We start from the raw sequence: 24,098 nt of genomic DNA on the forward strand, positions 1-24,098 counted from the left end.
GGAGGCCCATCCAAAGCCAAAGGTACAACTGACACTCATAGCACTGATCTGGAATCAGAGGAGTGGTGGTACCTATGGATGGCAAAGATTTACTCACATGTCACATGAAAAATATGGTCCACTCAGGTGCATAAATACACATTTTAGAGTCTGCAGGGAGGAAGGTGCATTCTCCAAGACTCACCCAACACGCCAGTGTGGGAGATCCCAGCACAATGATTTGGACAAGTCAGACCCACATAGGACCATGGTGTCTGTGCCAACAGATGGAGCCAGCGGGGTGCCTGCTGGGGTCCTCCTTTGTGTGCTGGGAGCCTGAGCGCCTGTCCTGGATGGTGTGACTGCTGCCACGAAGCAGAGATTTTGCAATGCTGGTGCTGAATGTAGCAGGGCAGGAGCATCTCAGTGGTTCTCACTCTACTCAAAACCTAGGCCCGAGCTCTGCTGTCTGATGACAAAGGCAGAACTGGCTCTTAGTCACTTAAAAACTGTTACAGTTAGAATATGTGACTTAGCTGAGAAAACTGCAAAGGTGATGAAGAGAGAAGGCTTTCTCCCACAGAAGGCAAACAGAAATAGGGCATAACAAAAGAAAATAAAGTAAAGTAAGACAACAAGGGCTACTATTCAGAGGAACCTCGACAGGCTGGAAAAAGTGGCTGACAGGAACCTCATGAAGTTCAGCAGAGGCGAATGCCAGGTCTTGTGCCTGAGATGGAATAAGCCCATGCAACAGTCCAGCCTAGATGATCTCCAGAGGTCCCTTCCAATCTAAATCTTATGATATTATACTGTTTACATGCTCATATATATACACCAGGAACCAAGTGTATATTGGTTTTCTAATACAGAAATAAACTACCCACAAATGCACAATTATACAGTTAAAAAATATGGTATGAACAAGTACATAAGCTATACAGTAGAGTTGCCACACATATAAACTATAATACAAAGTACATCCTCCAAGCAGTTATTATCACACCACATGATAGGTTTTACTTTTCTCTGAAGGCCATCCAACAGATGCCTCAGCTGCAGGGCACTATGCCAAGCAATGCTTAAAATGTCCTAGAAGTCATAGAGCACTTTGCAGACAGTTCATCTCTAAAGGGAGTTATTTCTGCTTGAGTACACAGTTATGGTTCCTAGGAACTATTAAGATACACAAGGTATCAAGAGTTGAACTACTTGTGTATATACTGTTGCCCTTATTTGCATGTGCAACATTTAAGAGATCCTCTCTTGTAAAAACAAGAGCTGGTTGTGCTCTGTTCTGCAAAGAGAGCAAACCTGGCTCAGACTGTAGGATGGCCCAGTGCTGCTTTGTTTAGTACCACAGAATCTGTTCCACACAGAAAAGAAAAGCTCCAGATCCCATACCTGAAAAAGACTGATTTTTGCAAACTGCTGTACTTTTATACACCAGGTTATTAGTATGGAATTAAATAACATAAATGTAATGCAGGATCCCCCTTATATAATTCAAGATATTTCACCCCAGGATGAAAAAGGTATTTGCTTGAAGGTAAACATTTATATCATACATTTTATTACTTCAAGCCCATATATTCCTTTTTTTATTCCTCTACTGTGTTTGAAACCTGGGGTATTGCATATGCCTGGCATGTTCCCGATGTTATGCACCGTTTTCTAAGAAATGGAGTATTTACATCATTATTTCCAAAGACTTATCTACACTCAGAACTGAATCATCTGTAGCTGAATCAGTGTATATTGTTTCAGTTACAATGCCTCCTGGGCACTCATCCCACAAGTCCTGGATTTGCGCCTAGAGAAGCAGTGGGTTCTGGGAGAATTTTAAAACCACTTTTGAGCTGTTGGACAACAGACAACCAAGTAAAATTTTAAAATGCATTTCGTTAACAAGATAAAACTCCAGGAGACATTTCATTTTTTTATTTTTACTGGTAGTGTTCTCGTTCAATTTGGTAAGTTATATCCTGCATCAGCTTCATGCATTACCTATGACAAGCTTGCTCATGTACAGCAGAAGCACATGTATTTTCATACACGCTGCATATTATCTGGAATTTGTACCATGTCTCTATTCTGTGAGCTTTTTTATAATAGCACTGATAATAACATATATGGTTAAGCTTTCCCACCACTTTCCATTAAAGGACCCAGTCTTTAGCTACTTGACGACCTTCCCAACATCCAACCATTCTGACTGATGTTTTGCAATAGGTTAAAAAGTACTCCAGAAAACAGACTTAAACAATTCAGCACTTTCTAAGAGCAAGGCTAAGGAAAATCATTTGGTTTGTCCCTGTTTTTTTCCCCTTGAGTGCCTGTAGCACTCCAATGTTTTCTGCCAGGAGCTTGAAATTTCATGTGAGAGAGAAAGGGAGGGGAAAAGGCATAGCATATGTGCCGAGTAGGAATTGCCTCACCTTCTTCTCCTCATGAAAGTAAACTATAACAAGCTAAAACATATTTTTAAAAATTCCCATGTGGAGAAGGCTGAGCAAGTCCCCAGTAAGACCTAGCAACCTCCCATCCCGTCATCCCACTCTGCTCTCACCTTTCAAGTGCCCCCTCTCCAAAACAGGGAAAGAAGTGCCAGCTGGAGACACCAGAGGGGCAGCAATGGCTGCTGGTGGCAGGGGCAGTATGGCTGTCACATATAGCACTGGGCCCAACAAATCCAGCAGCCCAGGGGCCGAAGGCTAGGCAGCCCTGGCCCTGCCCTGCTCTATGGGCCCTGTGCCTGGCTGCTGCATAACCAGCCTCCACTTGACAGTATTGGGGGGGCGGGCTCTTTTTCTGGTGTTTGGGATAAAATAGGGCTGAATATACAGATATCTCTTGGAGAACTGAGGGTGAAGCAGAGCTCAGGGGCCGCAGCATGGGCTCCAGGGACCCTGGTTTGCAGGCAGGAAGGGACAGCTGAGGCAAGATGGCGCTGCTGCGGCTGCAGGGGGGGAAGATGGCTCCTCAGGACCGCTGCTGCCCTGGTGGCAGGCTGGGGTGTAGGTGCTGGTTCTCAGGCAGACTGCTACAGAAACAGCAAGGGGACTAACCTCATAAAATGCAGTTTTCTCCATTAAGAAAAAACCACTCCCAGCTACTTACCACTCTAGCTTGCTGAGGCGGCTGAGCCCATCCATATAGGAGAACGGTTGAGTTTTCCCAACTGCAGGTTGACCCAGGCCCCAAGAGGCAGTTACCAGCTGTGGCGGGCAGCCACCAGGCAGGGCCTGCAAACTCCGGACCCACAAATCTCCCAGGGCCCAGCTTAGCCACCAAGCCTCCGGCAGTGCCCCTGAGGGGCTGGCTGCTGTGGGGGGGCAGCTCAGGGCCACTGTGCCCACACCTGCCTATGGCCTCCAGCTGGGAGCCAGTGGCCACCAAGGCTGAAAGCACACCACAGAACAGCTGAGCCCTGCTGGGGTGAATGGTCTCTATCAATACCTGGGCCAGGAGCTTAATTACATTTTTTTTCAGCTTGACCACCCGAAGAAACAGGCCAGCCTCTCCAACAGCTCTTGAACCTGCTGAGCACCTCCAGCCAAATTTGAGTGAAGTGTGGTGATCTCAAAGATAATTACGATTCCACTGAATTAGTAGCCATGGCAGCAGCTGGGCAGAGGTAAGTGCCCTGCTACAGCGAAGACAGGCAGAAACTGTTGTCTCTCCCTTGGCAGCAGAAGCAGCATGGCTCTGGCTTTAAACCAGCAGCTGCACTAGTATAACTAGCCATTGGAAAGACACTAATGTATAGGAGAGCAGGTTTCTTAGTTCTGCTGATTAAGAAGTAATTTATTGCAATTTATTTTCATTTGGTGAATTGAAAAGGCTCTCCCAGTGTTTCACTGCCCTGCAAGGTGCAGTGGTAGCTGCTTTTGTTTGCCATCACTCCCCATGCTATGGAGCAGGGTTTGCTGGTAGGTGATTGCATGGAAGGGTTTGGATGGGTCATGAGGTGTTTCCCACAGGGCCTGCCTGATCCCCTGGCTGAGGCCATGGCAAGGGTGGTGGTGGCTTTGGTGGCCCAGGTGTAGTGCATGCTGCTCCTTTAGACTGGGAGATAGTTCACGGCTGTGAAAGCCCAGCTCCTGCCTGCAGCAGGTGTCTGTGGGCCTTGTCATGTTCCCGACCCTGAGTGAGCTGTGAGTGAGCCACCGAGGGTGCCTCGCCTCAGGAGCACAGCTGGGAGGCTGCCCTTCCCTGCAATGGTTGCTCAAGGGCTGAGGTTACACTTGCAAGATTTCCTAGGGGTGATCTTCTCTCAGTAACTACTTGACTGCAGAGGAGGGAGGAAACCATTTGGTTTAAATGGCTCAAGGGGAAAAGTGCATAATGGGAGAGGAAGGAAGAGATAAGGGCAATACAGCCTGCTAAAACTGGGATTGATTGGTAAAACTATGCTGAAGGGAAGGATGGAGAGTGATTGTGAATGGGATTTACAGAGCAAACAGACCAGAATTAGGCAATGGGAAGAAATGGAGGCTGAAATGTGTTGTGCAGGGTAACTAAGATGGGAAGAAACCATGAATTGGGGTGATAGCAGAAGAAAAGAAGAAGAGGGGATAGCCAGATCTAGTTGTCTGTATGTAAAACAGAAGGAGGGACTGTGACTGTGAGCGAACCAGATGCCCGTGATGGGCAATGAGCCTGGGGAAGAAAGGACAAGTCTGACAGGGAGCCAAAATGCTCAAGGAAAGGAGGGTGTTCAGCACAAAGAGCCAGAAAAGGGACAAAGTAGGACTGCACCTCATTGTGCAAAGGAAGCACAAGAGTAGGGTAAGTGCTGAGGGATAAGGAAAGAGGAAACTAACTGTGATCTAGCGAAGAAACTATATTGAATGTACTGAGTGTCGATGACTCTTTCTCAAACTGAGAGTACGGCTGGCTGGGTAAAGAACTCAAGATTGGAATAGGAGGAACGAGAAACATAGAAGGAACTAGGGAGAAAGGATCACCTTGGTATAGAGGCAGGACTCTCTAACACACTGGCAGGAACAGAACAGAGGTGGTGCTGCGTGCATAAAATTGGAAATACAGAATATAAAATGCTTCCCTGCAAACCTGAACAGGAACTCAGGGTTCCTGAATCTCACCATTCCTCTGCTGTTCCTGGTATCCATGAAACCCACAGGGAAAGAGCTCCACCCATCACAAGTATCTGTGTATTTAGAGCATGTTAACTTTTCTCCCATTATCAGTTCCTTTCTTCACTTAGGTGACAAAGGTCCTTGACTTGCTTCTAAAGTCTCCGGTCCTAAAAACACATAATGGAATTTTGTCTGTTTGTCTTTCACTAACCTTACACTCATAACAGTGTTAAAAGAACACTATGGCTGCAAAGTCAAGTTAGTTAAGAATAGAAATCTGTATTATGGATATTTCTGCAATATTAATTTAGCATCTTACTTACAGGTGTTATGGTACTATCTTGAATTGCACGGTCACAGATTATTTCTTCCGCCTGCTTCTGTCTCTGCAGATGAATCAGGTCTCTATGCCAGATAACACCACTGCTTTGCATCAAACAAGGAACAAAAAGAAAACGACAGTCTCAAAGTTCAGGCAGTCCATCCCTACCCAGAAGGTAGCTTAGTCTCTTGAACTATCATAGAGTTCTTGTGCTAACCTGGACAAAAACACCTCAACAAAAATTTTTAGTGTGATCAGTAGTACTTTGTTCTTTGCTATCTGGGTGCAAAGAACCCATATAGATCTGAAGATCCAGATCTGATTTGGACAAATACTTAACCCTCCCAGCTACTGCTGTAGTCAGTGGAAACCGTGCTTTGAATATTTAAGGTACTACAAAATTCAAAGTAGTAGAACAAAACAGATTCTAGTAATCTAAAAATAGGCAACCAAATTGATAAATATTATTTTACTTTAATTTCTCCATGAATCATTTTTTCTCCCATCAGTCAAATAGAGATAATATTTCCTCTTATCTCACAGGAAGTTTAAAAATAAATGACAAGACATTATATAAAGAGAATATTTCATTGCAAATAAATAAGTAGCTTCATATTCAGCAATGGCTTAAAGAATGTGCACTATATTGAGCACAAAGGTTGTATGTTTGACAATAATGAAAAAAAAATTTTTGAAGCAAGCACCATCCATCCTATCTACTAAAAGAAAGAGAGGTAGGACGGGGGAAAGAACTGTGTATTCCTATAAAGTAGCATCATAACGCAAATCCATGGTGAAGCAAATCGGGGATGCACAGGCAATGTTTACTTTTCTATTTCCTGGCTTCTTAGCATTTGAGCTTGAATCCTACTGTAATGTTCTTTTAAACCTTTTGCAAGGGATTTATTTAAATTTGCTTATATTAACATACAAACCTTGCAGTAGGTTTCTCCAAGTTAGTCTGTAACGCTCATCAGCCTCTAGTTAAATTATTTATTCTGCTCACTTTCAGTTACTTAAAATAAATTACCCTTTTTATATTAATCATGAGTATATTTACATAATGCTTTCATTCGGAAGCATTTAAGTCAGATAGTGATTGCTATGCCTACCAGTGCAACTCAGCTTCCTACTGTTTAGTAATACAGCTAAAATATAGAACTGGACTTGTAAACCCAAGGGATTCTTCCTAAACCTACTCACTACATTCCTGTATAAAATCATGGAATGGTTTAAGCATATGGACAGGAGGTATCCAATTAAAACTACCAGAGGAAGTTAAACAGAAGAGAACTATTCAAATAGGGATTTGACTAAGTCATAAGTATTAATACTTATCTCAGTTAAGTTTCTATGTCATCAGAAGAATAGCACAGTTTTTTGTTGTTACCTTCCTTGAATTTTATTTTAGTATGGGCAAAAGAAAAATCTTACTGACTTACCAATGAGCACCAAATCCTATGTATACTACCTGTTGTTTTGGATCCCCTTGGCCAAATACCAGTTTCTGTAGCTTCTGCTATGTAACAGGAACACAGCCCACAATAGGATGGCTGCAGACTGAATTTGATCTTTCTGTGATTAACAGCCTTGCATTACTACAATATACTCTGATGCCTTTCCAGGAAATATTTCTGGGATGCCTGTCTTTGCAAATATTCTTTATAAATATTAACCAGATATTTGTGGTGTGTATATGCTTATGCTGTCTAGTCTAGTGATAGTACAGATTTTCTTTTTTGTTTCTACAGATCTTTTGTTGTAGAAAAAAAATCAAAAGACTGGCTTTTTATTTTGCTGAGAAGTTGAAGAGTGAAATAGAAGGGGTAATGACTTTTTGTACTAAAACTCTTTGAAAAGCTTTAATCACAGTGCTGGTTCACTTCAAGATACCAGGTCAAATCTTAGCCTTTTATGTAGGAGTAATAAAATGCCATTGCACAGGATTTCTTCAGGCTCTAGCATCTCATGGTGTTGAGTGCCAGTATTTGCTGTAGCTAGCAGGTGAGGAGATACCAACTGAAAATGAACAATGAGCCTGAAGGACATGGAAATCTTGGGAAATTCTTGTTACTCAAACCTTTTAACTCTTTTATCTTTCCATGAAAAAAACAGGACTAACACCTAGGTGAAACGACCTGGAGGTATCTGGATTTTCTCATAAGGACGTTTTTCAGCCTGGAACACACTGCATAGGTAAATTGGTTTTGATATTCTTTTTTTTTTTTTTTCCCCCATCTCTGCTGCTAAGAGTCACTGTAAGGGATGTAGCGGGAGAAGGCAGCCATTTATTAGAAAGCTGACTTTTAAAAAGTTACCCACAAACTAAGTAGCGTTTGCTATAATCAAGACTGCATTAGTAGAATAAACCTAATTCTACTTTTATAGTTTCTTATTAAGAATGAGGAATTCTGGAGAGAGCCATATTGCAATATGAGTCAGTACTGGAGTTGATAACTTGCACAATAAATCCAGTAAAACTGGAGATTATGGAGCTTTTTATGCCTCATCTAGTTAAGAAGACTCGGAGCCAGTTCACAAAATAACAGACTGAAAATTTCTTACAGAAATTTCTTATTGTAGTATATTCTAGTTAAATATTAAAACTCAAAAGTAACCTATTAGCTTTTTCTGTAGAATGCAGGACCTTCATATTATAACTTTTCAAGCATTTATGGGTTACATAGTATTCAAGTAGTTAAAGCTGAGGCCTGAAGACATTGCTATGATAATCCTGCCTGAACGTCTTCTTTCTGTGATATACTATCTATGAGTTTCTGCATGAAGGCTCAGATTCTCCAATGAAAGAATGGAAGGTAAGTGTCCAAATATCCCTGGGCCAGGATCTGCGATCTTTATTGGAATGATAGCATACATTATAGCAAAACACTTTGTTACAACATGCGTTAAATGGGACTTGTAACTGAGAACTCACACCAAAAATCATATACAATACATAATATGGTTCTCCTCTGTTATGTTAATCCAAGCAAGTGTAATGTAAACGTGGTATAATGCTTCATTTCTCTTTAGGCCTATGACAGGGTATAAGGCATGGCAGCTGGCTGGATACAAAGAACTTTGCTTCTTAAGTAAGATTTCATTTGGCTTGCATTCCTGGACTTAAGCGCTACATTCACAGCTTCCCCTGTAGACTTGGTCCTGACTTCACAGGAATTACAATGATAGATAACCTCAGCTATACCCCCAAATTAGGAGTCAGGCACAACTATTTAAGCCACAGGAGAGATCATATTACCAACCACCTCAAAGCAAAGGTTTGTTTACTAGAAAATACTTGAGATCCGCACAGTCAATAGCATTATTATGCAAACAATTCCCCAGTTGATCAGTACATTAGACAGCCAGTCTGACTGGCTGCTGCAGGGTCATGGGGTTCCTGTCCTCAGGGCTCCTTCTTGCTGCAGTTCGAGAGAAGTCCAAGATCTTAACCAATGCTTCTCTGCTGCACTTCTGCACTGCATACTGGACCCACATGCTGGTTGCCTTTATAGCTCTCTGCTTGCTGCTCTGTTGATTGTGTTTTTAAGCTTGTTAAATACATGCCTAGGTAGAAGTAGCAGCCATTGGACCACAAAAGCCCAGCCAAGCAGAAAAAAAACCTCATTACTTAGTACTGCATCTGATATGTTCTAACAGAGCAGAGTAACACCTCTACTTTTGTCCCAATTTTATATATATTTTATTTCTGCAAATATTTTGGCAAACATTTTCAACATCTGATATTTGACAACCAAGAAAGACCTTTATGCCAGTTCACCAACGAGTTCTTAAAATAACATTCCCAAGGTTCATTTCTCTTACGTAGCTATGTTTTTTACCAACCAGCAACTCATTCAAGTAAAATTTGACTATTTGCAACTTCCTGTCTGGCTTTCTCTCTGCCCATTCTTTACAGTAATATGCTTGATTTAAATCCATTCCTTCCAGTCTCTATAATGTTTTATTTCCTTGTACCTTTTTTCTCTCTTTTTTTTTTCTTGTACTGTCTTCTCTTTGATCTTGTTTTTGCTCCTTTTTTCCATTACAGTTCTGCCTCTCCTTCGAAAGGGCTTTTCTCCCTTTCACACTGCTTCACGAATTGTTGCTGTTCAGAACAGGTAAAGGCCTTGTGGCAGAGCGTCTTTGGTTTTTTTTTTTTTTTGTTAGAAAGGTGCAAAAGACAACCTATTGAATCAAAGGACATTCCAGTCAGTTACACTCCTTAGTTTCTCAAAGCAAACTCATATATTCAGACTTCATTATAAACAGTTCAAACTAAATTCAAGGTCAGAAAGACTGCAGCTAACAGAGCTCATTTCCCCCATCATTCACCCTTTTTAATATATATTTTTTCCACATATGAGTATACTGAAATGATTACACTCTCACTGATGCTAATGTTACTGGACTCTAGAAAATGGATTTTAATTATAGGAATTGATTTATTAATAATTATTAATCCAATAATTATTCATTTAATAATTGTTAATTATTGGATTAATTTATTATGGGGGGAAAAAAACCCATGGTAAATGGATTGAACAGGTTGTGTTTAATCCTAAAAGGGACCATACTATAAAATTATATTCTGGTATTTTGTCCTGTATTCAGTGTTGAGTCAAATCTGTTATTAAAGCCTTTTACTATTAAAGCTTATACTGCTATTCAAAAGAGACCTCAAAAAAATTTCCCAAAAAGCTGTAGCTTATCATCTCTTCCCTGCCTCGTTGAAAGCATAGGACAGCAGCAGCAAATTGTACACATTGAAGAACACTGACTGCGATTCAGACTGTGTGAGAGAGATAGGTGCACGGCAATGCAGAACTTGCACGTAGCTAAGCTCTGTTAAGTTGACTGTAGAGAGACCTTGTTGGTCCCTGTCACTGAAGATGTGCTTATCACTTGGCAACTTTAAAAATAAGCCCTAGTGTACACCTGCAGTTACATGCAGAATTATTTGACAGATCATGTCACTCTGCAGGGCTTATACACATACAGTGCTGGAAGTAAAAATTAAAAGGTTGTCTTTGAAAATTAATCTCTATGTTCAATCATAGGTAAACTCTAAGTGAACTGACACTGGCTTTTGAAAGCATACTTTGAATTTCTGATAGTATCTTTCTTCTTCAAAGCATTTTATAAACTATTCTGTTTACAAAGATGACAAACTAGTAAGATCCAGTCAGCTCTGAGGTAGAAAAAAGTAATCACCTACCAGGGGGTAACTAACAGTTCCATTGTGCATGTAGAAGGAATTTTATCTCAATCAACAGGGGCAAATTGGCTTCCTGCTATGAAAAAAATTAAGACACGAGTTAGTTGGTGTCTTGAAAAGATACTTTTCAGCAAGCTCAATAAACTTTTATTATGAGTTGTACTTGTTTTCTTTCAAACCAGCAGGTTCCGGCATAACATAAACGAGGATTTACTTTATCATAACTTATTAAACAGCAAGATGTCAAAAGTAAATTAGCATTACATCTCAGTACATAAAAACACAGCTGAATAATCAGACTCATTGCCATTTCCAGCCAAAACCAACCAGCCGCATTTCTTATCCTGATTACATCACCTCGAGTAATATTTCCAAAGTCTGCAAGAAAGCCCAAAATAAGCAACTGAATTAATGCATTGTAAACATATAAACATATGAATTTACTGTAATATGAGAGATAAATCTTAGGTTGAATCAAGTGGTAAGCTTCTGTAGTTATTTCGTTTAAAATATGTGTTCTGCCTCTCAGAGTTTCTCAATTGTAGCAACAGTACTTGCCTGCCTTTGTTGCTTCTTGAAACTCCTTCCTATTTCAAAGCTTACAGGTTTCAACACACTTCATCTTCTTGCTGTGACTTTTGCTACTGAGCTTTATGCCAATTTTCTTGTAACAGTGTTTGCTTGTCTCTCTCCTATACAGTTTTAATAACAAGGAAATACAATGAAAAATAATACATTGTTGACTCTTGCTGTAGATTTGGAAAACTATACTAAACCTCCTTTTGATTATTTTATATGTCTACTTTTGGACCACGTTGGATTGAAAAGTATTGATATTCTTTGTCCTTAGTGACTCTCCTAACCCCTTGCAAGGGAATCCAGAGCTTACATAATTTATTACTGTTGTGAGTACTGTTGGGGTTTTTCAATAATAGTTATTGTAGTCTAAGGATATAAAAGGAGCAAGACTTACAGGAAAAGGTAATAACATCTATCAGATGAATTGATTCAGACTGAAAAATGGAAAGCTTTCAAGGGCCTTTCTTCACAAATATTTGCTTTCATATTGCTTTTTAAATTAATGTGAAACAAAGAAGAATAGTAGGTATTGTGAATCTACAGGGTGGGTCTGACCTTGAGTCTTGAGCTCAGGAAAATATTTAGCAAGTCTTTGTGACTCCTATCTACAGCTGACAAAATATTCTAAGATATTCAGCAAATTGTTTAGTAATACATTCCAACATTATTACAAGGCAGTGTCAAATGGCATTCCAAGCTGGATTTCCCACATAGTTACTGGGGTTTAGGGAGCAGAATATCACCTGGTTCTTTTGAAACACAAGATCTTTGACCTTCAGGGCTACTGAACCCTAAATATCAGTATGTTAAAATACCTTGCTGAGTACCCGGCAGTAGCAAAGGGTGAAAGACAAAGAGCTAGAAGTGTTGCAGAGCTTCTCTAACTCAACAAACTTCAGTTTTCAGGTGAGACTGTAGTTACATTCTTTCTTCTCCCTTCCTGTTCTCTCTGATCCTATCCTCCATCTTCCTTACCACTATGAATATGATTCTCCAAACGTTTGTTAAGCCTTTCTAGGGACGCTGCAATATAGTGATATAAAAAAATGACGAAGCGAGAAGTGATGTCCAGGGAATATTACATGGACAGTTCACAAGGACACAATGTTCCCACACAAAGTGAAAGTTAGTGACGTCAGTGCCGTCAACACCACTATTCTTGCCAAAAGTAACACCAGATATGGAGTAAAAACAATGGGTTTACGTGTCATCTCTAAAACTGGCTATCCTTACCAAAATTCTTCCTAAAACTATACTAGAATGTCAATGCAACACTGACATTTGACGAACAAAAGAGAATGTTCAAATCTATCATATAGGCAAGCAAAACCTGTGAATCCTGATTGTACCCCAAAACAATAGAAATGACTGACTAGAGAATCAAAGAAAATATTTTAAGACCTATGTTTGGGAAGCTTATGCCAATAAGTACTTCAAGTCTTCAAAAGCCTGTAAAATGGTATCACGAGTAGTTTTGAGAACTCCAGTTAAGAAACTAAAATCAGAGAATGACACATTTTCAACACAGTTTTGCAACTGGAATTCGGGGGTACGGTTCTGCGATAGTCTCCTTAGGCACAATTAGCAGCCTTTACGTATCTGACTGCCTGGTTTTCATGCATAGCTGACTCCTCTCGTGCGGTGGTCTCATTAAATCCACAGCGTTGCAAAGAAAGCTGGGCACTGCTGTTAGAAAATAGGGTGGAACTGAGCTAAATAGTGTTAATCACACGCCTTAATAAGCCACGGTGAAGGGACTTTGAGGTTTTTAGGCTTTGGCTTTAAGAGATTAAAAACTAAAAAAAAAAAAAAAAAAAGGCAATTTGAAGAGGAGGAGAGCTTTGGCTATTGGCTTTCAAACGTGCCTAGCTGAGCAAGCTAGCTGTATGTGAGTAACGGGCTGCTTTGCTGTCCCCGCAGATAAGACATGCCACCTGCTGTTACCGCATCACAGTGTTATGCTTAATTATGCCTCCGTCACCGCAGAGCGTCACGCCTGCGCTCCAGTAGAGCCTCGGAAGGTAACTCTGCTGTCTCTTTTTGCTGCTCTTTTGTTGTTTTGCTTTCTCCTCACCCGAATACTTTTTATCTTTAATACTTCTACCATGTATAAGTTTTCATAGCACTAACCCCATTAATCTTCAAGTTTACCAGTGCCTTTTTTCCTGTAACTGATAACTGATTCTTCTGTTCACACAGACTCGTAGCCTGCTAATTCGTATTTTTGCCTGTAAAGAGTTTCAAGTGTTTTTAGGGGTGCGTGAATGTTACCCATCTCCATTTTTTGAAGAAAGCAAGGCGAAGGAGCGTGCACCGACTCGCCCAGCATCACCTAGCTTGCCGGCGGGGTGCAGATCTGTTCAGCTCCGCTGCCGCTCAGTCATTGCACAGGTTTGAGTGACAGGGGTCGCATTTTTCAAGCAGATATTAATGCGGCGAGTGCTGCCCCGCGGGGCAGCCGGCATCAGCCGGCCCCCACCCGCCCGGGCCAGGGGCTCCCGCCGGCGCCGGGCGGAACCGTCCTCGGGCGGAATCTTGCTCCTAGGGCGGCTGTTTCCCAGCCGGCGGGGAAAGCCTTTGGGGAGGGGACGGCCCCGCCGGCGAGGGCGGCGGTCGCCGCGGGGGGAGCCTCGTGCCGCTGGCCCCGCCCTGGTGGAGCGCGGCGGGGGCGGGGCAAGGCAGAGCGAGGCCGCTCCCATGAGGTAACGGTGCCGGAGCTCGGCCCGATGCCGGCGGGGCCGGGGGGCTGGTGTCACCGCTCGGGTCCGCGCCTGCCGCCGCGTCCCCCCCCCCCCGCCTCCAGAGCCGTCTCCCCCGGGGCGGCAAGGCCGGGACCGGCAGGGCGGGGGGATGGCGGCCGCAGGGCTCTGCGCGGCAGGTGGCCTGGCCGGGGGGGCGCGTGCTGCTGAGCTGAACCGCCGGCCGCGCTGCCGTTGGCGGGGCTGCGGGGCTGCCGTTCCCGGGCAGGCCAGGGGGCAGCAGGGCCTCCAGCCCCGCCGGCGCAGGCCGGGCCAGGGGAGGCCGGCGCCGGCAGCGTTGCCGGGGGAGCGGCTCCTTTTCACTCGCAGGTGAGGGAGGAGGAGCGCCGCCGGCCCGGAGGCCGGTGTGCGCCGGCAGGCTCTCGCCATGCCCCCTCGCTGCGCCGAGTAACGCCGGTTCAGTTACCGGAGGGAGACAGGGAACTTAACTCGGGAGAAACTACTGTCCTGCCCAGCCTGGTGCTCTTGGCTTTGTTTCCCAGAGAGAATCAGCGGGCACCTGGGGTGGGTAGGGGAAAGAAGCTTCCCTTTGCCTGGTGCTACCGTTGTGTTGAAGGTTTTAGGCTGTTTTCATGTATTAAACTGCCTGGAAAAATCGTTTGGTTCAATCAGACCGTCGACTTGAAGTTCCAGTCAGATAGAGCTCGTATTTTATGCATAGATCCTTAAATAAAACTTACTTTCTCGAACAGTAAGAAAATACGAAATTAGAATTTGTTCTGATGAACCCTCCTTGTGTTTGGAATAAAGACGCAGCTCCCATTCAGCGCTTTCAGGCATATCTGGATCATAGCGGGGTCCGATTTCCAGGCTGCCATGAGAAAAGGTTGTTGAAAAGCAACTGCGCACGCCTTTGGTTAGTCCAGTGTGTCTTTTTAAAAGTAAACCACTGTTGAATGCTGGTGCCCAGGTCCTCTGTTCTTCTAGGTTTGCTCATTGAAGAAGTGATTACATCTAATAAGAGAATATTCCAGACTGGTCACAATTACTCAGTACTCAAAGGCATGGAGAAATCTGAGCTTTGTCATTTGCAGCCATTTAGCTGTTTCAGGTTGGTGATAATTGCTGCCACTTATTTGCACAGCTTCTGCTTCCAGGAAGCAACTTTAAGGGATAAAAGGAAACAATGAGGTCTAAAATGTTGGTACTGACAAGCATCCTGTGGTGAGATGCTAATTTTATTAATTTTGCTAAGTTACTCATGTAATTATTATAGCTTTCTTGGGGATTCTTTTCCAAATACTTCACTGGATAGGGTTATAAAATAATACAGTCTTTTTCAGAATAGATAAGTTGCACTTCCTTCATGTGTTTTTGCATTGTGAACTCATCACTTTTCCATATATAAAGGAATCTTTTTCTCTAGATTTTGAAGTGTTTTGCTCTAGATAGGTTATTGTTCTGAGTTTTGAATGGGCTAACGTTCTTCAGATGATAGTGTAGCATCTTTGTAGGATACTGTCAGCAAAGGAAGGGGAGCATGGAGAAAATAAATATTACAACAAGAAAAGATTTTTCCACTTGAAAAGACATTCTGGGTGCATTTGCAGAAGAGATCTGTGTGTCTTCCTCAGAAATGCTGATGTGCCTCTATCATAGGGTGGGGTTTTTTGGTTTTGTTCTTGTTCTTTTTTTTTTTCTTTTTGGCCTCGTGATCTCCAAACGTAGGCCTCTTGCTTCCAAATTAGCTTCCAGCATGTGAACCTGAGAGCTGGCAAGTAGCCTTATGAGCCATAGGGTCTGGCAGAACGCTTATCTGAGGGATTAGGATCTGCAGTCTGCAATCTCCACAACCACAAACCAAGATGTGTTTCAAAGCCAAAGAAAAATACATCCTTATAAAAACAAACCCAAGAATTAATGTAATGAAACTTGGGGATTTCTAAGTGACGATATTGTAGCCAAATTCTCTTGCCAAGATGCAGTCCTTCTTATGCTTTAGACATAAGACAGTATAGATGATACAGAAATAAGTTTTTACTTAAAATACTTGCTGAGGAAAAAAAATGTTTCATGTTATGTGGTCTGGTAGAGTAGCCAGGTGGCTAGCAGAGGGCCTCTCATGATCCTTATGTGTTGCAGAAGTCCGGTTTCCACAAACTTGGTTGAATCAACTGATTATTATTAAAAAAATAAATTCAAGAAATGCATTCATTTACTTGAAATGAATTAACATTTTACTGGGTATGATAAATTTTATCTTGAATTTAGACACAAGTATTTTTCAGCTGCATGAATAGCCATATCTCCATTAGCTTCAAAATGTCAGTTGACTGAGCTTAAATGGAGCTGTGGTAGGTTTACACACTCATGCTTTGTCAGCTTTGTTTCTATCAGTGTGTGGCTTAACTAGGATGTGACATACAGAGTCTTGATTTTAAAATACTTGATAAGAATAAATAGAAAATGCTAACAGCAATACATCTGGTTTTAATTTTGGCCTTTTTTAAGGTAGAAGCATTAAGAATTATTTTACTTTTTGTTTTACTTAGGGCTCAGAGATGGATTCGTCAGAACGATCAACAATTGGAAGTGAGCAGAAATCCAGGTAACTTGTATTGCAAAGGTTATACAAGACTGTCTCTTAATGAAAATCTGAAAACACAGTGGAAATAAATACATTACTGGAAACTGGATACAAGAACAACATCATACTTGAAAACTTGATATGGTCCCAGAAGCTAGTTTCTCCACTGGCTGAGTGCTTCATGCTCAGTTAAGCTGTTCGTGAGGAATAAATAATATACTTGCTGAGAGGAAACCGTTTGTGCTGAATGTAGCAGGAAGGCATGGGGATTATCAGCAACGTATTCTTGGAAGGCATTAGCTAGCAACCTTATCTACATGTTTATTAATTGCTTTGCCTGAGGCTGTTTCAAGTTAAACATTATAGTTTTAGCTAGGTAGTTTCAGATGATTGTGAAATAAGAGGTGTTAAACATCCATATTACCAGATTAATAGGAATGAAAAATTTGTAAAGGTAGTTTTGAAAGTTGAAGGAATTCTAAGGTTCTGTATTACTGAAATCCTTGTTTGTATATGGTGATTTCACTGTATGGTTTGGATGCATTTTCACTTCTTTGCAAAGTAATCACGAAAAGCAGACTTGCTCGACAGTTTCTTGTGCTGGCTTGCGCAGTGAATAGCGACGTAGAACCAAATATGCCTTTGAGAGTAATCTGTGGTTAGTAACATCTGACTAGTGGACTGGATGAACCCTTGATCTGAACAAGCATGACTGTTCTTATGTTTGTGTATCCTAAAGTAAGAATAAATGAGAATAAAAGATACTGCTTTTTCCCAGAAAAACAAAAATTTGTTTCTTTGAAATATTGTGGCTTGTCCCTTTGAAATAGTTCTACTTACTTTCAGTCACACATGTATTAAGTAAATCGTTGGACAGTCCTTTGACTACTTTTTTGAAAATTTCATTTCAAATGGTGTTTGGCTAGCCCAGTGGACTGAAAATTGGTAATTGTCCAGTTGGATCTCAAAGACATTAGTGATTTGAAGTTGTTGCCATTTTTTTGGCTTTAATTAATTATGCACACTTACTTGTCTAAAATGACAAAAAGACTTCAAGTACATTGTCGGTTTGGGGAAGGCTATGAACTGCTGCCAATACTATTCTGTGTAGAAATGGAGAACTCGGTTCCTTTTGGTTGGTTAGTATTTTGCACAAGCATTACTAGTTCATATGGACTTTTTGAGTCGTTATGAGATCTTCAGACAAGTTAGTGCACTGTAAAAAATGAAGATTTTTGTTTTCTGTTTTAAAGAAAATTCTTAAAAAGTCTAATAAGAAAGCAGCCTCAGGACCTTCTTCTTGTAATTGGAACTGGAGTAAGTGCTGCAGTAGCACCAGGAATCCCAGCGCTGTGCTCCTGGAGAAGCTGCATTGAGGCTGTAATTGAAGCAGCTGAACTGCTGGAGGTGCTTCATCCGGGAGATGTTGCTGAATTTCGTAAAAAAGTAATCAAAGATAGAGACCTGCTTGTGGTTGCACATGATCTCATCAGGAAAATGTCACCAGTGAGTATGTTTACAATTTACATTGATTTCTAAAATTATTATATACTTTTATTTTGTTATCATTTGTTATGAACAAAAATGCTTTTCAGCTTTCTAAAACTTGAAATTTTTCTCATAAAAATTGAAATTTTGATGGTAATCATATAGTACACTGTACATTTTGGAGAGGCTAAAAAATCCTTGGTTTTTAGTGTAAGTAAGCTTTTGTCATAATTAATGCAAGCAAGAGTCCTGACTATTAAATATTTGCCATAATGTTTCTTGGAACTGAAAGAGGAATTTATAGCTCTGCTGCCTAAAACTAGAGATACCCTGAAAATACAGGTAAACCTTGACCCTACTGATGCCTTACATCACACAGACTTAATCACCGCTGCAGCTGACACTTCACTGAAGACAGTCCGTACATGCCCCGTTTCAGCCATTCATCTTAGGTTCCAGAGATTTTCAGATTGTCTTAACAGGTTCGCCAAGTCTTCTAGTTGAAATAATTAGGCTGACATACATACTGCTAAGTTGTAGGATGTGTTGAGCCTTTTGCAACATGTGGTGAGCTTCTCTACAGGCAAAGTATAATAATAACCTCTCTCTTTTGGGAGGAGTCTGCATGTATGGTTAGGCTTTGTAGCAGATTTAATGATTAATACATTTTTCTAAACCAGGAAGCAAAAAAAAAAAAGAAAAAAAAAACCCAAACCTCTAACAGACTCTGAATCCAGGGAATGATAATTTTAGTACACTGAACAATTTTCAAAGCAGTAAAAGCATACTGAGAAAGGTGAGGTTTCCATGTAGTTAGGCCAGTAACTATATTTGGCTTATAGACAGACATTTGTTCTGTAATACAATTTATTGAATAGAAAGCCCGTATATTTTATAGAATTGTTACATGTTCTGTCAGTCTCAGCAGATACTCTGGGCAAATGCAACCTACGCTTTTAGGAAAGTGTACCTCCATGTTTGTTTAGAAGTGACGAGTGAGGATTTAACTGTAGCAAAATAGTTTTGTTTCATTGTACCTGTATTACAAGCTTCCTTGAGAAAAACAGACTATTATTTTGAGCTATGTTAAGTGGAAGCAAGAGCACCTGAATAATTTGAGATTGGTTTTGATGGTTTTGTACATTCAGACCTTTATGCTTTGTATACTATGTGAGCCCTTTTTAAAAGAAATGCTTTGGCATTAAGTAGACAAATGATGTGGGTTTTCTGTTGGAGGCAATTACAGTGGTGCACAGGGTCCTTATGAAGTGTTCATCTTTTTCTTTCTTCAGCGTACTGGGGATACGAAGCCCAACTTCTTCCAGGATTGCTTAATGGAGGTGTTTGATAATTTGGAACAACACATTCAGAATCCTGTTGTTCTGCAGTCAATCCTGAGACTCATGGAGAGAGGCACAATGGTTCTGACTACAAACTATGATAACTTACTTGAAATATTTGGTCAGCAACAGGGTAAACCTATGGAATCTTTAGACTTGAAAGATAAGGATAAGGTATGATGAGAGCAGTAAAACTTTTAGACTTATAATAAGAGAAGGCAGCTCGTAAGCTTCATTGAAAGATGTTTTCCTGTTTAAAGAGTGTCAAGGCTAAAACTTCTTAATTGGTAAAGCATGTCTGTAAGCTAACAGCAGATGCACAGACATTTATTTTACATGTCTTTTTATTCTGAATAGTCTGCTAACAGTTATCAAAGAGAACTTCAGTGACACACTTATTAACCACTCCCTGAAAAAAACCCACTAACTTATTTAACTTACGTGAAGTAATTGTTACAATCACAAATACCATTTCACTTAGCTGGTAGTTAATTTGCTGGTCATATCTTTTTCTGTCAGTGTTGCTGGAACTTTCTTCTCGGTTGAATGCTTGTTTAGACCAAAAAGCCAGAGATATCTTCAGTATCAGCAATCACCTCTTTATTATAATGTAAAGTAAGCTGTGTAATCAGTAATTAAAATTATCTCTTGCTGCAGAAAAGTGCAAAATAAGTTATTTCTGCTTTAGGTGGTTTTATAAGTTAGGATAGCTGTATAGTTTTGCACAATCTTGGTTATTGTAGTATATTATAGCATAACAATAGAATGTAACTTGCGTGATTTGCATTAGGTTCTTCAGTGGGCAAGAGGTCATATAAAATACGGAGTTCTTCATATTCACGGCTTATATACAGATCCCTGTGGAATGGTGCTAGATCCCTCTGGATATAAAGATGTTACTCAAGATCCTGAAGTCATGGTTCGTGTGATCTTTAAAATTTTTACTATGTTTTGTCGAACTATTTTATTGTAATCACTGCATACACATTACCTAAGGCTAGGGTTTTGTCAGATCGTATAGATTAAATAATTGGTGCCCAGAAAAACGGCAGTATTATTCAGAAAGCCAGCTATGTTGCTAGGGCAATGTATGCTCTTGTATACTGCTTCTTTGTAAATCACAATCAAAACCTTCAGTTGTATGTCTTAGTTTTAGAGTTCTTTGTCTTTATCTCATGAAAGAACATTATCCCTGAAATACTAGACACCAGAACAAGGATTCATCACCATCTGATTGCTTGGATGCATTATTTAGGGGCTTAAATAATGCATAAACTGTTGTTGGCTCTGGATCCTGGCCTTAATGTCGTATCTTAGGTATTCTAAGAAGTCAAACATTTGGTCAAGAATATTAATTTTCCTTATTTACAGATTGACCTAACGGGAGCCTAATATTCTGTCATCATAATTCTTTCAATTTAAAATTCCCTTACTGGAAATATTTACGTGTCTGCTTAATTTTGTATGGTATCTTTGATTTTGAATATAATTTTTTTTCTAGAAACAGTGCTTATGAGATGTCAGTTTGCCCTGATCCTAAAACATATGCTTAATTCAGTTCAATAGCCATGTCTGCTCTGCTTCTCCTTTTAAGTCTGACATATTTTAAAAGTTCTTACCTTGGCCTTTTGACTACTGACGTAAACGTAGCTCTTGTGTGTTTATATTTCTTAACAGGAAGTTCTTCAAAATTTGTATCGAACCAAGTCTTTTTTGTTTTTGGGCTGTGGAGAGACTCTGCGTGATCAGATATTCCAAGCTCTTTTTCTTTATACTGTGAAGAATAAAGTGGATTTAGAACATTATATGTTGGTGCTTAAAGAAAATGAAGACCACTTTTTTAAGCTCCAGGCAGATATGCTGCTGCACGGAATAAAAGTAGTGTCCTACGGGGACTGCTTTAAACAATTCCCAGAGTACGTACAAGATCTGACTGCACAAATCTGCAAGCAGAGAAGTCCAGGTAATGTGTCCTCTTTAATAGGAAAATTTTGAGTAGGTACATAGCAGGATGCCATGTCTGAACAGTCAGCAGTTGGTCTGAGGTGTTGACCTCGTGCGTAGCTAGCAGTAGGCCTGTGCAGCATCTTTGCTTATGAATGGCATGCAGAGTTGGAACACATGACAAAATTGTAACCAAATTTATTTCTGTAAGGTCTGTGGATTCTTGCAAATTTAATCTTTAATTCTGAGTTTGTCTTTTTGTAAGTGTTTGCTTAAGATGTTTACTTCGTGTATTTTTTTGGTGTGAGCTACTCTAGTCAAAATACTCTACTAGAGTATTACATTATATGAAATATGATATATCAGTAAGAGAGACTAAAAGAATTGAAGGAATTAACTGGTGGGATAAGCTGGTTGAGCCACAATATCTGATTAAGCATAGGATGGGAAATTAAATCAGTACACCCAATAGTGTTTGGCTATTAACCAATAGTTAGGGCTAATGGGGAGAAAACCTGAGTGTGAGGATAATGTTTTGTGACAATAAAATAGAAGAGGCTGTGGAATAATACTCCATTTGTGACAGTGAATGGCATTCTGTAGAGGGCATTTAATGCTAAAATGGGAAATAATTTGATACCTTTGCTGAAGGCAACAGTCCTGCATTGACAGGGAGCTAAATTTTACTAACTAGGTCCATTCACCTACTTGCCCGCCCTGCTCCCTTCCATCCTGTCGTCTCTCAACTTGTAACATTACTTAGCTGTAACAATGAAGAGCCTTTAATACAAGACCAGGGAAAAACAACAACTGTATGTTGAAGGAAAGAGATTTCTTTAATGTTTTCCAAACAAGGACAGTTCTACTATGGCTTATCCAGAGAACTGAGGAAAATGAGTAGATGACCTTGGGAAGAATACTGTTCCACAGCTCTTTTATTTATCATGTCAGTGAAACTGTTTTGTCTAAAATTATTCCCAAGTGGTGCATAACAGGAACCTTCCCCTTGCCCTCCCTAAAAGAAAACTGCAGGTGTGTGCCCAGATTATGTAATGGTTTTTGTAACTGGATGAATATTACATTTAGACTGGATTACATTTTTTCTTTCCATAAAGGCTAGGAAAAATATTTAGCACAGCACCCAGGTTTCAGGAAGTTTGTCTGCAGTGTAGACACCTAAAAGTAAGTTGGGGTGCAATTTCAGACACTGAACTAGCCTCAGCCTGGTAGTTTGTTCTTTGACATACTGCTGTTGATGGATGTGATGGACATACTTTTCATAGTCTGAGCAGTGTCTAGAGCCTGTTGAGTCTGGAGTACCCCATTTATCGCAAAGCAGCCATTGATGTCAAAACGGGGTGGGAGATACATTTACGTAAGCTCTAAATGGAAATGACTGCAAATCAGACTATAATGCTCCCCTTTTCGTTCAGTGGAATTACCAGTTGGCAATTATAATACTTGCAAGAAGAAGGACCTTACTCTGACTTCAAAATCTTTTTGATCTCATACGTCAAGATTCCAAACAAAACTGTTTTCAAATGTGCGTAACTGCTCTTTACATTACCAAACTGTCAGGTTTCATTTTTTGCATGCTTATTTACAAACTCTCTTTTAAAAAATAGCAGAAGGAGTTTGTTAAAAGGGTTATATGAAAGAAATGAGAAATGCAGGCCCTGATCCTGACAGGGGGCTTCAGCCACCTGGACATCTGCTTGGAAAAGCAGCACAGTGAACTGCAAGCAGTCCAGGAAACTACTGGAGTGCGTTGAGGACAGCTTCCTAGTACAGGTGATGGAGAGCCTGACCAGAGGAGAGGCACTGCTGGACCTGTTGCTCACTATTGGAGACGTCAAGATTGGAGGTAGCCTGGGCTGCAGCAATCATGCCCTGGCAGAATTCTCAATCTACAGATGAAGCTGCTAAGTCACTATCCATCGTATTTGAAGTCGTGGCAGACTGGGGAAGTTCTCAGTGGCTGGAAAAGGGGAAACATAACACCCATTTTTTAAAAGGGAAAAAAGGAAGACTTGGGGAACTACAGGGTGGTCAGTCTCACTTCTGTGCCCAGCGAGATCATGGAGCAGATCCTCCTAGAAACTATGCTGAGGCACATGGAAAACAGAGAGGTGATTGGTGACAGCCAGCATGGCTTCATGAAGGGCAAATTGTGCCTGACAAATTTGGTGGCCTTCTACGATGGGGTTACAGCATTGGTGGATAAGGGAAGAGCATCTGACATCATCTACCTGGACTTGTGCAAAGCACTTGACACTGTCCCACATGACATCCTTGTCTCTAAATTGGAGAAACATGGATTTGATGGATGGACTACTCGGTGGATAAGGAATTGGCTGGATGGTCGCACTCAGAGTTGCAGTCAACAGCTCAATATCCAAGTGGAGACCAGGGACAAGCGGTGTCCATCAGGGGTCTGTGTTGGGACCAGTATTATTTAACATTTTTGTCAGCAACATGGACAGTGGGCTCGAGTGCACCCTCAGCAGGTTTGCTGATGACAAATGCCGATGCTGTGTGGTGCTGTTGACATGCCAGAGGGAAGGGATGCCATCTAGAGGGACCCTGACAGGCTTCAGAGGTGGGCCCGTGCGAACCTCATGAAGTTCAACAGGCCCAAGTGCAAGGTCCTGCACATGGGTTGAGGCAATCCCAAGCACAAATACAGGCTGGGCAGAGAATGGATTGAGAGCAGCCCTGCCTGAGGAGAAGGACTTGGGGGTGTTGGTTGATGAGAAGCTCAACATGAGCCAGCAATGTGCACTTGCAGCCCAGGCCAACCATATCCTGGGCTGCATCAAGAGAAGCGTGACCAGCAGGTC

The 24,098-nt window shown here is 41.1% G+C and overlaps 1 protein-coding gene across 4 annotated transcripts in view; it reads left to right on the plus strand.

Moving 5' to 3' along the window:
* Positions 1 to 13,083: 13,083 nt before the first annotated feature.
* The window catches only part of FAM118A (family with sequence similarity 118 member A), a 243,075-nt gene continuing 232,060 nt past the window's right edge, over positions 13,084 to 24,098 (plus strand). Inside the window, exons 1-6 of one of the 4 annotated variants that reach the window (XM_075507562.1) lie at positions 13,084 to 13,221; positions 16,452 to 16,507; positions 17,740 to 17,992; positions 19,267 to 19,488; positions 20,105 to 20,233; positions 20,992 to 21,277. In XM_075507562.1, coding sequence (XP_075363677.1) covers positions 13,159 to 13,221; positions 16,452 to 16,507; positions 17,740 to 17,992; positions 19,267 to 19,488; positions 20,105 to 20,233; positions 20,992 to 21,277 — 1,009 coding nt within the window. In that variant the 5' untranslated portion in view covers positions 13,084 to 13,158. Of the gene's footprint in view, positions 13,222 to 13,790; positions 13,903 to 13,952; positions 14,269 to 16,451; positions 16,508 to 17,739; positions 17,993 to 19,266; positions 19,489 to 20,104; positions 20,234 to 20,991; positions 21,278 to 24,098 lie in introns of those variants that run through there. The other 3 variants (XR_012776474.1, XM_075507571.1, XM_075507581.1) reach the window with 3 other exon arrangements.

Source organism: Mycteria americana, chromosome 1 (assembly GCF_035582795.1).
Source record: "Mycteria americana isolate JAX WOST 10 ecotype Jacksonville Zoo and Gardens chromosome 1, USCA_MyAme_1.0, whole genome shotgun sequence".
NCBI classification, from domain to species: Eukaryota; Metazoa; Chordata; class Aves; order Ciconiiformes; family Ciconiidae; genus Mycteria; species Mycteria americana.